The 16,251-nt window shown below is 42.6% G+C and overlaps 1 protein-coding gene across 1 annotated transcript in view; it reads right to left on the bottom strand.

Annotated features, from left to right (window-relative positions):
• The window catches only part of PKHD1 (PKHD1 ciliary IPT domain containing fibrocystin/polyductin), a 266,225-nt gene that overhangs the window by 204,037 nt on the left and 45,937 nt on the right, over positions 1-16,251 (bottom strand). Inside the window, exons 31-34 of the mRNA XM_075144880.1 lie at positions 14,349-15,962; positions 14,037-14,180; positions 6,062-6,275; positions 1,326-1,476 (exon numbers count right to left, since the gene is read on the bottom strand). Coding sequence (XP_075000981.1) covers positions 1,326-1,476; positions 6,062-6,275; positions 14,037-14,180; positions 14,349-15,962 — 2,123 coding nt within the window. The remainder of the gene's footprint in view (positions 1-1,325; positions 1,477-6,061; positions 6,276-14,036; positions 14,181-14,348; positions 15,963-16,251) is intronic.

Below are 16,251 nucleotides of genomic sequence, written 5' to 3'. Positions count from 1 at the left end.
CTGATACTTGCCTGAGCACTTCCCTTTGCCAGCCTCCTGCAGTTGCCAACTAGCAATTTTTTTTTTTTCTGCTTGGTTTTCTCCTTAGCTGGCCATGTTTCTGGTAGCATAACTAGCAAGGCTGACTAGCAAATGAGCACTAACAGGTAAAAGGCTACATGCGACATTCCTTCACAGACCAAGGACAGAGTTAAAACAGCATGAAGGAAAGCAATTGTATTTTAGGGTACTTAGCTGCAATAGTAATATACACGTAAAGTAGATTTGCAGGGCAAATATTCCGAGACTCTTGGCTTAGTAAAAGATCTAGAATCTGATGCTAGAAACACACCAGAAGTACTCTGCCAGGACACTGCAGCTACTCCTGGGGTGGGATGGAGAAAATTTCATTACTGATAGCACAGTTAAAAATTACCATGGTAGGTTTAATACTAATCCAGAGCAAACAAACTTCAGTTTCCTAGGTCCCAACTATACTAAGACGACTGCATAAAAATTTGGTTTAAATAAAAACCAGCATTTGTTCTGATAAGTGAGGTGTGTAACTCTTCCCACCTGCACTGTCCTGTATGTGGCACTTCTCCACCACTTCTCAGGAGCTGCTCAGTTAGGAAAGGATGGTGACAAAGGATATTTAGTGTTCACCAAATATCCAACTCCTCTGAGTTCCTTCTCATAGACGGCACAACCCAGTACTTCAGGTCAACACCCCCAAAAACTCTGCAACACCTTGAGGACTCTAAAAGGACGTTTTAGGTTTGCGATGAACGTTTTTAGATGTAGAGCCCTACAATGATGTTAGTTCAGAGTCATAGTTTTTTGTAATGAACACTTCGTAGATGTCTTTCTTCTTGCTATACCCACACATAGCACTGGGAAGACTGTCCTATTTTACTTCAGATACTGAAAAGGAGCAAAAACCAAATATGACCAGAGCTGCACAAATGCTGAATGCTAAGTCTCTGCCAGAGAGCTGAAACTCTGTATCTCATGGCTAAGATTTCTGCTCAAGTAACAGAAAATAACTCTTGTAGAACAGACTTTGAATTTATATAAAAAAAAGAGAGTGTTAAAAAAGATATACGTTGCCCAGAAAATAAGGTAAAGCTCATTTATGTCTCATAAAATACATGATTAACCATAGATAACCATTAATTCAGCTGCACTGCATTACAACTGCTATTCAAAGTTGGAAAGCATTTAATATTATATATTGCTGCTGCTCAGTCTAAATTGTTTTTTTTTTGCCTCCTTTAAATGTACACAATATTACAAATTTAATTTTAAGCTGTTTGAATCAGTCTGTAAAAAAGATTTGATTATACCTGAGTGTTCTGGCCCCAGTTTTTCCATATCTCAGTAATCTTGGCGGTAATTGGCTGATTAGCTCCCTCACACTCCATCTCTGCCTCAGTTTCCATGGTAATGTTACAGGAGCTATTATAGATGAGAACTTCATCTCTTTCCACTTTAGGGCTGAAACGAGAAGGGAGGTTAAATGGGGTGTCATCAATCTTAATGAAATGCAATTATTTTTACTCTTATTAATCATTGCAAGCCATTAGCTTGTGGCAACTCCTGGCCACCATTTGTCAAACTTTGCAAATTTCTGTAATTTTGTTTCCATTCTTTTATTGTTTATTTGTTTTTCCCCCCTTTATCTGCACACACTCAGGATGAAAATACATGCAGTAAATATCTCTCAGTGATGCCTTTCTGCTTCCCCAAACTATTACAAATAGTAGCAAATGCCATTCTAGGACCAAGGCAGGAAGCTAAGTGCAGACAACAGCTAGGGAATCAGCAGCGTTAGGATCAAAGATGGACTCCTACATGGAGTAGGGTTTGTTCGTGTCTCCCCCCTCCCCATCTTACTCACACTTAGCAATAGGGAATGAATAACTTGATAACTTGCAACTCCCCTAGGGCAAGTGGAGAAATTGGAAAAACCACACAACTGGCTAACTGGTCCCTAATTCCAACTGTGAAAAAATGAGCTCATTTAGGGGTTCCAATTCCTGCTACCCAGCTGATTGCAATGATGCTTTGTTGCTAGCATTGGAACATTAACTTAGTAAATTAATTAAACTTACTTAACAGCCCAGACTAAGCAGATTCGATATATGTGCCAGTTATACTAACAGACATTTGCTCTAAAGCCTCCCCTTGCATAGGGGAAAGAAGTAATAGAAAAGGTGGTGGGGAAGATCTTTTTCTCGATCTTGCTGCTGACAGCTGCTGACTTTGGTAGCATTTTGTTACAGGGAGCTATAGGATCCAACATCCCTCAAAATGAGGGGAAAACTTCCCAATTTACTTCTGCAGGCTTTGGATCAGGCCAGGATAATCTAATGTCACTTTTAATTCCTCCCCCAGCCATTGCTTCTTCTTCCTCCTCTCCCCACCCCACCATCAAACACACACCTGCAACTTGTGGGAAGGAGAGCGGAAAGGAGATGAGTTATAGCAACACCAATATAGCTCAGAAATTATACCACTTTTCTGAATAGCTAAGAGAGGACGGAGTTCACAAAATAGAGGATCAGAAAGGTAGGACCAGGATTTTCAGAAGTCTTCAGGTTCCTGAAAGCCCCATCTAACAGGATTTTCTAAAGTGCCAAAGTTAGGAGCCTAAGTTCTACCAAAATCGACCCATTTGGAAAGCCAACACTTGGAGCTTTGTCGGGAGGGTGACGATCAAGATGATTTGATGAACATGAAGTTTTCAAACCATGCTGGATGTGGCAGCTGACTGTACAAACAAAGAGCTGCTCTGACAGTGCATTTAGGGGTTATTTTTTTTGTTGCCCTTTTTCAGGGTTAAAGTGTTAAAGAAAGCAGCCACATTAGAAACTTAAAAAAAAAAGTTTTCTGCACGTAGCTGAACCTTTTTAACAGTGAATTTTTATTTCTGTATTTAAATAAACCTTTCCCTCTGCTGTATCAATAATCAAAAACCAGCCATAGGGAACTACACTCGCTTTTGATAGCCACACTTTGAGAACGGCTCTTGTCCTGTACAATAATTCAATGGACTGGGCTATCTTTTAAGACTGCATAGTACTTTTTTTTAATGCCGCAAGAAAAAGCTGCGTCTTTTAAATAACCAACTGTTTTAAAGGCAAAAGGGGGTGGTTGTTGGCTAGATGCAGGGCATGGGCCCAATTTGCCAGGTGCTGAAGTCAATACAAGGACCTCTGAGTGGTTGTTCATGTCTTTTTACAAGAAGTTAACAAGCTTTGCTTGTAGGCAAAGAGCCAATTCCTCTTTGTCCTTTAGTAACTGCCTCCCGAAACCTTGATGCTGGAAAACTGTTAACAAATTGCAGTATTTAAAGGAAATGCAAGAAAAGGAAGGGTGACGTTAAAGGGAATTCAGGGATGTATCTTGGTATCAGTGTTGTCTATAGCAAGACTTGCACCTCTTCTAAGGAATATACATTTGCCGTTATGCGTTCATAAAGTATAGGCTATAGTACAGACTAGATTAGAAGCAGCTTTATTCAAACCGCTGTAAAACTAGTAAGAAAGGAGAGATTTAATGTGCAGTTAAGCCAGGGATGTTTTCAGTAGTTTTGTCCCCATCTGGGATGAATATCTTAAATCTTGAACATTTGCACAGAACTCAAGTCCATATATTTTTTATTCTTGTCATTATCAGTCACTATTATTAATGACAACAATCAATGTGTATTATTTCAGGAATTCCCAAAATAGTTCTTTTCTAGTTTGAAGATTTTAATTTTCTAACACTTTGCTACAAATTCCATTAATATTTTGAAATTAAACACTTTTCTGAACTGAAACTTAAAAAAATGTTTTCAAAAGCTCTGAAATAGGTAATTTGGATGACTTTAAACTCTCACTTCCTCTACTTCTCCCCTGATTTTTTAGATCAGGAAACTCACTTGACATCAAACAATCTTCTTTGCCCCTGCTCCCTTTCAGCAAGACCCCATTTAGAAATAGATTCACCAGAAAAACCATCAGTACTCTGGAAAATTCCTCAGCAGCCCAAGTTTTAATTTCTAACTATTAGACAAGCATGAGCACAATAGGGGGAAAAAATTAATGACAGTAACTAAGAGGTTGAAGAAGTTGGAAGAAGGGGAAAATAGTAGGTAAGAAAAAGTTGATTGATTTGATTCAGAAATATGTTAACATATTAGGATTCCCTGAAGGATTAATAAACACTGTCTCTGGGACATTCACGATTAAATTGGACAAAACCACAGTGAAAAACAATAAGGAAGCAGTCAGCAAATGGATTGTATGACTTTTCCGTCCACAGGATAAGCACAGGCGCAGATCCTCTCTGCTCTCCCTGTTGAGACCAGGATGGAGAAGCTACAGCAGCAGAATTGTAGCAGCCCGAAGCAAGAAAAAGAGCAAGAAGAAAAACCATCATAGGAATAGACTCATTGCAGATGAATTTTTATCAGTAAAGAGCTAAGCGTGATTTTGTTATCCAGGGAACAAGAAGCAAAAAACCAGAGAGACAGATGTTGGGTTGCCCTGTTGCTCTCAAGTTTGTAGATTACCTGGTTTGGGGTTACACTGATGCGAGCAAAAGGAAAGCAAAGTTCAGCTAGACAAGGCAAGGCTTCTGGATTTTTTTGTTTTGAAACAAGTCATTCTGGGAGCAATAGAACTGATGAAATTAGTTTAATTTCAGGATTATTTTTTCCCCCCCTCTAAGTCTCCCTACTCTTGTCTCCCCCATCAAAACTGTCCTCTCCATCTCCTAGGATGCTATAGGACGTTACTAATGCACAATGTGACTTCGGACACGTCAGTTGGCCAGCTGTACGTATCTGCTGTCTGCCCTGCAGTTTGCTGACAAACAACAGATTAGGGCAGAATTCTGCACTCCTCTCCCTCCACAGGAAAATAATTTCTTTCTGCTTATCACAGGTTTTCTCAAAACTGACAAGAATTTTGTGATTCTTAAGACGTCCATCCCTTATGGAACCCACGTCAAATTAATCAGAGCTCAAAAGCTGGTGGAAAGAAAATGACAGACTGACAGGCAGATGCTGTAACTGTGCAAATTGTTTTTTTTTTAAAAAAAAAAAGAACACTTTTTTTTTTTTAAAAAACAAGTTTAAAAAATTGTGCAACTCGTGTGTTGTTCTCTTTGTTCAGTAAATGCCAGTGGTTTTCTTTCCTCAACACAGGGCATCTGGAACTCCCTCTGGTGAGTCACAACACCAGCTGTGACATAAGGATGAGATAAGAATGAGCTCCAAATCTCTGCAACTCCATTGAAATATCTGGACCATAGCATCAGGCACCAGCCAGGAATGGGTTCACCACGTACAGCAAATCATGGGCAATGCACTGCAGTGATATTCTAATTCTCTGTTTGTTTAGTGTCTTTTGGAAAGTTTTGTTCATCTGTTTATTCCTTAATTCAGTCCTCCCTCTTACTCCTAGAAGTAAATGCTCTGCATGTATAAATCCCCATGGCTTCATTAAAGGCAACTGTACCCATTTATACTCCCGGGCAACTTGGCCTTGGATTTGCAAAGCCTGAGCTTTGAGTAAGCGCCTGAGCACCCTCGCTGAGTAAATATTGCACAGCCTGCTGAATTTTCTCTACGACTTTTTACTTAGGAAACTGCTTGGAGAAAGAAAGCGGAAAAAAAAAGTAGGGAAAAAAAAAAACCTTCTGCTTTTCATAATGCCTAATCTTTTTCCCCATTGGCATCCACCAGATGTTGCTTTGGATCAGAAGATAAATATTAAAACCTAAGAAGGAACAAAGCAGGCTGTTTACGAGATGGATTTTCTGATGTCTCTCAAACACTTTAAAAAGATAGAAAGGAAGGAGGGGGGGCTAGAGATGCTTTGATAGACACAAGGAATGAATTTCGCAACCCAGCAGAGCTCTCTAGTGGTCTCAAGGCTAAATTGCTCTGTTGGCATCAACATAAGAATTAGAAACTTGCTCCTTCAGTCCATCACTTGGCAGGAGCCAATTCGGCAAAAGGTGCAATACCTTCTGGGGGATGTTGCTCATGGATTGGCCCACTCAACCGTTGGAGAGCAGCAGCACTAACCTGGCAAAGAGTCCAGCAAAACGCCTCTGGGGTGGGTTGATGTCCCTCCAATGCCACTGAGGTGGGCTGTCCTCACAGACATACAGGTAAGACACAGATCCTCTCTGGTGATAGGAATCCACCGTGACTTGGATATCGCATTCAATGAAGGTGGCTCTGTCTTCTCGGCAGTCAACAGAAGAATGTGCCAGGCCACAGAGAATGGCCAAAGATGCTGCAAAGGCAAGAGGGGGAAAAAAAATAACCCAAAGCAGCCTACACATCACTGACATTAAACAGATTTTTAGCAACTGACAGTTGTTACTGTGGATTCCTGATGTGCATGTCCCAACCTCCTTTTTGAGGATGAGTAGGTCTCCATGCAACTCCTTCAGCCCCTTTTGCTTTGTGTGAGCAAGCATATAACCTCCTTTGTGCATTGAGCATCAAAATGGTCTTTAGGATCAAATTGTTCCATCCAGAAGGAAGTGACATAAGTGATTAAATAAGAGCATGGACATTTCTTCTGGGGAAGATGGACAACAGCTTACAGATCAGGAGTAAGGCACAAATCTTTTAGCAGGGAGATGTTGCAACTTAAGGTCTATCGCAGCTTTGAAATCCAGAAATAGGTTTAGTGAAAAAGTTGCCAGAGCTTGGAGGGCTTCTAGGGAACTTGTGTGAACTGAGATCTCCCAGCTCACCTCACTTTGTACCTGAGTGTGACTAGCGACTTGGTCCAAGTTTGACTCCATGGATGTGGTAGGAAGTGTAATGGGAGCAGCTGCTTTGCTTTGAGGTGTATTTAAGGAACAAGCGGTGTGAACAGAAACTAGGTTTTCTTATTCTAAACCCAGACAGAAATGCTTAAAAAAAATTCTGCACTGTCTCTGAAGTTCAGATCAGTTGAAATGTTTGGTTTTAATAATTTAAAAAAAAAAAAAAAGTGCTTTAAGCATTAAACCGTGCCAGAGATCAAAACTCTTTCTCTCAGAACTCTGAGCATGTAAAGACTTTTGGAGAATTTTCATTAATCCTGAACTAATAAAACAATTGTAATGAACTCCTGAAAAGGTCTGTGGAGAGTATTACACTCTGCACTGTAGTATCTAAGAGTGTTCCTCAAGTATCAGAAGTGCAATCAACGGGAATTTATCAAGAAAGAATTTTTGTTTGTTTGTTTTTTTAAATTCCAGTTGTTCAAAAGGTATCTTGTTTGTTGGGCAAGTGTCATTGTCAATGAATGTCTTGGCTCCTAAGCAATTCTGAAAATGGTGTTTGAAATGGTAAAAATATGAAAATGCTATATTTCCCATGTTGAAAGATGTAGCACTTTTTGCTAAAAATTATTATTTCATATGGAGTATTTTTGAAAAGTTTATAGCTGTTCAATGTTTAAGGTATTTTTTGAAATATTAAAACCTAGCATTTCACCTGCTCCGAACTTCAGAGAGAGAGTTCACAATTTTTCTGTATTTTTCTCCTCTGGATTTAGAATAAGAAAAAAGTTACCCACATCTTCACACATTTTGCAATATGCTTAACCTCTTTCCTTCCCCACATCCAGTGACGGTTCTCTTGCTCGGCATCCATTCAAACACAGCCAAACAAAATTCCTGTCTCAAAGACCTACATATAAACATGAGAGAGACGAGTGATAGACAGAGAAACCTAAAGGAATGATGGCACCATGCCTATATTTTGCTTCTACTGTCCAGGAATTATGTCTAGAGCCACCTGAGGTGTCCTATAGTTCCCATAGAAACCTTGTGTCTTCCTGGAGGCCAGGCTGCCATTCCAAGGGCATTTTAAGTAGCACTAGATATCTGTGTTTTGGCAAATGAATGCCATCCAAGAGGACTAAATACTACCAAGAACTTGCCTTTGCAACAACCTGCAGCAGAACCAATTCCTTATAGGGATTTCTCCAAAAGAGATGGCATATATGCTTTTTTTTCAGCCAGTGGGATGCTGAGAACTTCTCAAAACTAGCAAAGATGAAGGACATCCAAGCAGCGATGGCACTGCCCGTTCTTTTCTCCACAAACCCACAACTTTCCTGTGGGCAAAAGAATTTGTTCCCCTTTTGTAATAGGGTATAACAGCTCCTTCTGCTTTACTATTCTATTCTACTAGTGACACGAAAAGCTGTGTTAAGCTCAGACTTAAGCTGTGATAAGCTCAGTGGTAATGGAGCTGCCTTAGATGAATAACCAACTAGAGCAATATGAGCACATAGAATAGAATACAATAGAATAGAATACAACATTTTTGGTTGGAAAGGACCTACCACAATCATCTAGTCCAACTGCCTGACCACTTCAGGGCTGACCAAAACTTGAAGCATATTATTAAGGGCATTGTCCAAATGTCTCTTAAACACTGATAGGCATGAGGTATCAACCATTTCTCTAGGAAGCCTGTTCCAGTGTTTGATCACCCTCTGAAAGTGGGTGGTCAAAGACGGATTAAATTCACATTCCACAATATAAGAAAAAACAACCAGTTGCTGAGCTAATCAAAAGAGGCTTTGGTTTTCTTTTGTGGTCTTGAAAAGAACATGGCAGGGTTTTCCTAGGGGGAAAAACAGCTGAATCCTATTTTAGGACGAATGTTAGAAATGACCCACAGAATCTCAGGACATTAATATTTTCCTTGATACCTTGCTGCTGTCAAAGAACTTGCCCGGCTAATGTAGGTCACTAGAAGATATTTCCTGCACAGCCCTTAGAGCTCAGCAGAAGAACAGACTGTCACTCTTTGGATACCCCCAAAATGTTATGTGGAAATAGGGCACTTCTGAAGTTCTCCAGTACCCTCATCTCGATGTTATCATGCCTGTAGGAACACAAGACCTTGCTTCCTGCCAACTGCTGAAATCATTTTTAACTCAAACCAGACAAACGAAGGTATTTGTTTATAAAATCTAAGCTAAAGAACATGGTTGCAAAGGGTTGTAAAGAGATTGGTGGAAGGAAAATCCAAGAAAACCCTGCTTAATCTATACACCCCAGAATCAAACCTAAGACCACTTTCTCCCTCTCAGGTGGAAGGAGGGAGGGATCTCATTTCTACACCCTACAGCTCCTGTCCATCTGATGGAGATACCACTCTTTGAGGAGATGTCCAATTCTCATTCCTTCTTTGGAGATCTCTGAGGTCCTCCTGTTCCCCTGCTCCCAGAGGATTTAATACTTTTCTCAGCTAGGAGAAAGTCTTGGCCTTTCATCCCCCTTCCCCCGACCATTAAACACAAATATCTCTTGGTATTATTGGTGCCATTATCTCCTGCCACACCAGTATCAAAAAATATCAACTAAAGATTGCAACACACTTAGTATATCCTAAAAGGATAGTCTGTCCATTCTGGGCCACAATTCTTCTCTCCGCTTAATTAGTTAGTGTTCAAACCCCAGAATGAAGCTTCTTTATGCTTTATATTCCCTATAAAGATAAAACCTGCTAATCACGTGTAATACAATCCCATCACCGAGATGAATGCATTCATCCCGTTACGGCTTCTCTTTTGAGATCAGACACAGCGGCAGCCAAATCTCTGCATGTTGGTAATGGGTTAGGGACCGACTGCCCCCAACCCTGTCTTTGAGGGATGCTCTGGCTTAAGCCAGGATCCTGGGATGCTCAGCACAAGGGCTTTGTTCTGGGTCACTGTTTAATAACAACTGTCGGACATGTGATGAGGCTAAAACCTACAGGAGTTCCAAGGGCAGCTGCAGATTGATTGAACAACTGCCCAAGGAGTCCCGGTGCCAAACCGCACATCCCCAGTTATCCACCGCTCACAAAACGGACTGCAGAGCATAACATTAACATGTGCTTAGCAGGGAAGACAAAGGTTAAAAAATAAAAAAAAAAAAAAAGGAGAGAAGGAAAGAGAGACCTGTTAAGGTCATCAAGTCCAACCTCTGCCTATGAAGAATTGCTCCCTAGGAGACATTCATTTCGCAGAGCTGAGTTTCAGAAGTCCCAAGAGGTGACTTTGCAAGCATCTATTCCACTGCTTAATAGATCTCACTGTCAGAATGTTCCTGCCGTGTAATCAATATGCATTTTTTTTTCTTCTTTCTTAATTTCATTTCCAGATTTGAAGGACAGAAGGGACCATTTGGATCATTTGGTTTGATCTCCACAATAAACATCAGAAGCCCTCACTTCTTCTCAGGTTTCAAGTGCCACTCTTCATATCTTCTGCATTTACTCATACAAATCACCCCATTTCCCTGGCTATAGTCCCCCTTGGTCCTAGCTCAACGCATCTCGGTGGTACATCTGCACTGCTCATTCCTCTCTCTCCTCTTGCCCCATATGAAGAGCTCCACCAAGTCATGTCTCTCTTCCTTTTAAATCAGCCACATTTCATTTCTAGCCTTTAATCTAAATCCTCTTCCCTCAACTTTCGCTTTTACCAATGTAATCTGACTAACTAACAGGACTCACTAACAAAGATCCCAAGAGCTGTTACGTCAAAGCCCTGAAGCCAGACCTGTTATTCCAAGCACTCTGATGCAACCAGGAAAATTAGACTCAGCTTTTTCCCTGATGGATCTTCTTATCAGTTCACCTCCTTTTAAAGGCCCCTTCTTTACCCTCACCCCCATGTCAAACATACAATCTCGAGTACTGGCTTACTGCAAAATTTGTATATGGTACCTACCCTAATATCATACAATAGGAATATTCAGTTGTTTTTTCACCTGCCTCAAGCTTCCTGCCAGTCTTCCCATCTTTCACAGGAGCACAATTCAATCCCACAGACATTAACCATGTGTTCTGTAAATTCAACCTGAGCTGAACAGAATCCACAGCTGTATTTGCACTCATCAACAGCGCTGCGACACGAGTAACAAAGCAAGAACAAGAGAAAAAGAGAGATTTTGGGATCAAGCCAGTTATCTCTTTACCAGATCTTTAAAGATTTATGGGTTGGTTTGAGTTTTTTTATTTTGATTTTGGTTTTGCTTGAAGGGAATGTGGGTTTGTTAATTTTATTTAATTTTGTTAATTTTCTTAAGCTTTAAGGGTGAAACTCAAATTTTAGCTCTGTTCTGACTTGATTTTTCTGCAGCTTGCAAAAGACAACGGTTTTCACGAAAGAGTCTAGGTTTGTGTTACTATTCCTTGTGCTCCGGAATGAGCACGTTGCAGTACTTAGCGTGCCCAGCTCTTGTCAATGATCAAACCGAAACCTTGCTGCAACCCCGCTCAACCCCCATTCCTAAGGAAGACCGCATGGGGCAGGCTTATGGATGGATCCTGCTGGGACCAGTGGTTCCTCATGTCTTAGAAAACTGCCTTTTAAATGGGAAAGAAGTCACATTTCCTACCTGCAGAGCCTTGCCCTACGGATTTGATCACATGAGTAAGCTAGATGGACCGGTTGGGGATTCCCACGTGAACATCTCTAATCTTAAGCAAGCCAGACACAACATGACCTAGTGCAGAAACCCCAGGTGGCAAGCTGCCACCTGACATCCCGCAGTGCCGGAGGAGAGGACTTTCTGCTTCACAGCGTGCTGTAACAGAAGAAATGCAGCTTGAACTCTTCACTTCTCATCACCCAGTCCACAAACAACGCTGGGAAATATCAGACAAGCGTCCAACCTGGCTTGCACCAGCCTCTGCACCGAAGGGACCCTGGGGCACCACAGACCTATCCCTCCCATCTCCTTCACGGCTCGTGGTCCCGCATCTCCCTAGTCATTTCGCCACCTCTCCCACGTGGATGAAGCTGTGAAAGAAAGGTCTGAGCGCTGGATGTGCAAGTGCCAAGTGGCAAACTGCCCCGGGCAAACAGCAGCATGTTAGCCACGAGGTGAGACCAGACTAACTGCACTTAATAAATCCACTCATGTCCTAAATGGTGGGGGTGTGCAATCCCCTAAATATTAGGAGAAAGCCATCTGGAAAGCATCTTGCTCTATATACAGATTCACCAATGCCACATGTGCCCAGGCTGAATACGCCTGTCTCAGGGAGTACGAATAGCCTGGCAAACACTCACAGATTTAAGCAGCCTGCGAAGGATATTTAAAAAAAAAAAAATGCAAAAAACCCCACAACATTTTCTTGTAAATACTTCATTGACAGAGAAACATTTTTGCAACTCGACTGGTGAGATTTGCAAGGCTGCACACGGCAAAATCCAGGGTAGGGGAGAGAAGGGATGTCTTGTAACTGGCCTCAAAGCAAAAGCGGCCGTGTCCCTTTGGTTAGTGAGGCAACGCATCCTTTGCCTCTTCTCTCCAGAAACGCAACCAGCAAGCGGGCAGCAATCAGCATTCGCTTGCTGACATCTAGTGTCAATAATAAGCATTGTGGTCCTGCCTGTGAGATGGTTTTCCCCAGGCTCCCTCTGCCGCCTACCACTCAGTGGATTTTGAACAGAGTTATTAAAGTTTTCACAGTTTGGATCAATTTGATCACATTTTATTCTGTTATTCTTCCTGCAATAACCAGACTTCCCTGTTTTGTGCTCTGAATTTTTTTTTTTCCCAGCACTCCAGCACCATGTCTTTATTCTTATTTAAAAAAATAATAATAAGCAGTTTTGTGGGCTGTGCCCTGATCCTTTATAAAACAAAGAAAACTGAGCCCTTACAACATCTTGCTGTTTCCTTTTGAGTGCTTGGGGTTGGGTTTTAAAGCCCTTTCCCCCAGCCCCCCTCTATTTTTCTTAGTATTCCTCATGGATGAGGAAAGGAACCATTCAAAATGACAAGAGCAAATTTAGAATTTCGGAATAACTGAGGCTGGAGGGTACACCTGGACGCCTCCCATCCCAACCCTTGCTCAAAGGAATGATAAATTTCACATTGGACTGCTTTCTCAGCAACTAATCTCGTCAACTTCTGGCTATTTTGGAGGCTGGAGATTCCACACACCTTTGAGCAAAACCCTGGCAATTTACCCTGATGGACACTCTCATTGCCACCTTTCTTCCAGGTCCACAAAGGAGAAGAGACCATGAATCTCTGGTTAACTGGATGGTGGATCTTTGGATGGCCATAGAATGGCAAATATTTCTGTAGATCTCAGGATGTTCTCCTAGTATCAGAGCTGTGAAGGGGCTGAAGTGTTACGCTACCAAGCGTTGAGATGCTGCAGCACCAAGGTAGGTGCTCTGTGCTTAGGTTTTGCGGAATGGCATATGTCTCAGGGTGAGATTTAAAAGTCTTTAATCCTGCCTTTTGCAGATCTTAGGAGCCTAATTCTGTGCTGCCAGTAGGGGAGGGAGGAAATATGTCTTGTCCCAGCAAATGCCCATTTGTAAGAGTTTCCTCCAAAATTGGGGCAGGCTTATTTCTCTTTAAGACAGCTGGAGATCATAGCATCATTCCCTGCTGTGCTGCCTCTCTCCAGTTAAGGAGGATGCTCTGGCTGTGAGATGCTCTCATCTTCCTCTCAAGGAATTCAAATCCTCATCTCCAGACTCCCAAAGGTATGAACTGCCCAAAGTATGTCATTCGTTCACCCTCCCATCATTCATACTTTTCCTCCCACTGAAGCTGTCCCACCATGCAGCCAAAACACAAAATATATGGGTCCACAAAGAAAAGACTTTTAAGGGAGCTCAACTCACTAGACCAGTCATGATGGCCAAGAGGTGCTTGGCTTCCCAACCCTACAGCCTTCATGCACCTTTTGTGTGACACAGTTTTCCCAAGGAATAGTTGCCACAAGGAACTGCTGTTACTGTGCACATCTCATAGACACCCACAAAGCGTGTGTGGCAGCTCTGGATACAGGCACACACAGCAGATCTAGCCCAAAGCCTTTGATGCAAAAACTCCCCCTGACAGCAATTGTCTTTGGATTGAGCTCAAAAAACAGAGGTCAATGCTGTGTTAGCTTCTCTCTTTTCTCCAGGGCTGCTGCTGCTCTCTGTTCCCCTAGGATGAGACCCCCAACTTTTGGGTCAATATAGGTTTTTAGGGGATATTTTTAACACAATGCCAGGTTTTGTGTCTTAGCTGACCATGTAAGCGTGGGGCAAGGCAGCTCAGGTCAGTCATCGTCGTGTTGTCCAACATGTCACAGGGGGTGCCACAGACTGTGACCGAAGTCTTCCCTGGGGAAAACCCAGTTCCACGCAAATAAACTGCTCCTCCATTCAAGCCACCTTGGAAAAGGATAGAAAATGGGATTTAAGACAGAGCCCAAGAGCCAGCTGTCAACAAGGGTATTTTCTTGAATTCATAATTTTTGCTTTCATGCAAAAAAACCCCAGTCACCGCAGTCCCTCACACTGCACCCCATGGAGGGGCTACAACAGGTCTTCATGACTTACCCCAGTTGTGATGCACAGCTGTCACCATCAGCTGAGAGGTGAACGTCAGGTTAGAAGAAGCCCAGCCCCTGGGGACATCCAGGCCCAGCACACGGTACTCCCCAACAGGGAGCAGAGGAGCTGAGCACTGCAAAGTAGAACGAGTGATGGTGACATCACTACAAGCAAAGTCTCCAACAAATACGTAGATGGTGTCCATCTCCGTGACCTGTGATACAGTCATCGTTAAAAGGAGACCAGCGGCAACAAGCGAAAGGAAAGCTGGGGTAAACTCCTTGTTGTAACTTATTCTTCCAAGGTAATAGGAGATGCCATCTACTTTTAAACTCAAAGCCCTAGTCCCATTACCCGGAGGCACTGTGCACTGGATAGCTACACACGTGACATTGAGAACAAGGCAAGGGTGATGATCAATGAGAACAGAAGTCATTCTGTTTCCTTTCAGTGCCGAGCCTGCTAAGGTGAGCAGGCCTCCACCATTGGTACTGAAGTTCTGTGGGTAAAACCGGTACACCTGAGGCAGGATGGTGAGAACGCTGGACGCCTTTCTGAAGCAAGCTTGCCCACTTTTCCTGTTGGATATGGAAATGTTGTGCTCCCCTGGGGCGATGCAGTCTGCCTGGCACTTGATGCTGGTCTCGTTCCAAAAAGTTACCTTGCAGACAGTCTGGTTATTCATGTGTACCACCGGGCTGTCACTTGGCCATGCCAACCTCTGTCCTTTGATCATCACATAGGTGAATGTCCCATTGGTCTCCCAGGTCACCAAATCTACAAGGGGGGTCCACTGCTCGTGAAGGTGGAGCGTACAGTCTCCAAGGCAGACACTGCTGATCCCATTGACAGTCACTGTGACATTAAGAGCCCAAGATGCCTCAGCCAACCACTGGTAGTGCAAAGGATGGGCCCCTGGAAGGACAATACAACTAATGGCATCGTTATCAGAGTTCTGGATCTCACAGGAATAATTATCCTCCAGGCTGACCTGTACTAAATTCCTCCTGGATTTTAAAGCAGTACCAGATATAGTGAGTAACATCCCACCACAGATTGATCCTTGTGATGGGAATATGGAGGTTATCCGTGGAGTTATTGTAAGGGCCTGCAGCCTTGCTGTCACACGAGCATATCCCAGTTGCCTCTGGATAACCCGGATGGGGAAAGTCCCAGGCTCCAGGCTGTTCAGTGGCAAAGAACACTGATAAAACATTGCAGACTTGTTGCCATGTTGAAACTCAAGTTCACATTCACTGTGTCCAAGCTTAGCCACGGATCCAGTGATGTTTATCCCCTGGATGCTCAAGAGCAGGCTGCTATCCATGATTGCCATTTCAACAACAGTAATCAGAGGAGTCAAAGCTCTTTGGTAATTAAAGGTGGTGGTCCTTTTTGCAAAAAGAGTATGTTGAAGTGACCTACTGCTGATGACTACATTTACACTGACAGAGATGTCTTGTGAATCTTCATTAGACAAATTAGCAGCTGGCGGGGTCAGGCACCAAACTGTCTCTTCTGCCAAGTGAGTAACCATACAGGTTTGTCTGTTCATTGAAACAGAAACCAGGGCAGGATTCTGGGTAAAGCCCACCCCAGAGATTGTGAGCAGTGTTCCACCTAGTAGGAGTAAAAGAAAACAATGGAGGAAGATATTATATACAGGAAAGAAATCAATGACTCTCAGTGAACAATCACAAACCGTGATAAAGCTGATAAATGTGGCAGGCAGTCTTAGCCAGGTCGAATGGAAAAAGAAATTAAGTCCTTTTTTGGAACAAGACACCTAGCAGTCACGTATCAGGATAATCCTATGTGGACAAGAGGCTAAGGTATCAGATAGCCAGGGACCATCATGGCAGCCAGTGACGGTAGAAAGAACTGGAGGAAGCTGTTGTGAGAGGACCCC

The sequence above is a fragment of the Calonectris borealis genome, chromosome 3 (assembly GCF_964195595.1).
Source record: "Calonectris borealis chromosome 3, bCalBor7.hap1.2, whole genome shotgun sequence".
Taxonomy (NCBI): Eukaryota; Metazoa; Chordata; class Aves; order Procellariiformes; family Procellariidae; genus Calonectris; species Calonectris borealis.
This window is presented reverse-complemented; position numbering and strand designations above follow the sequence as displayed.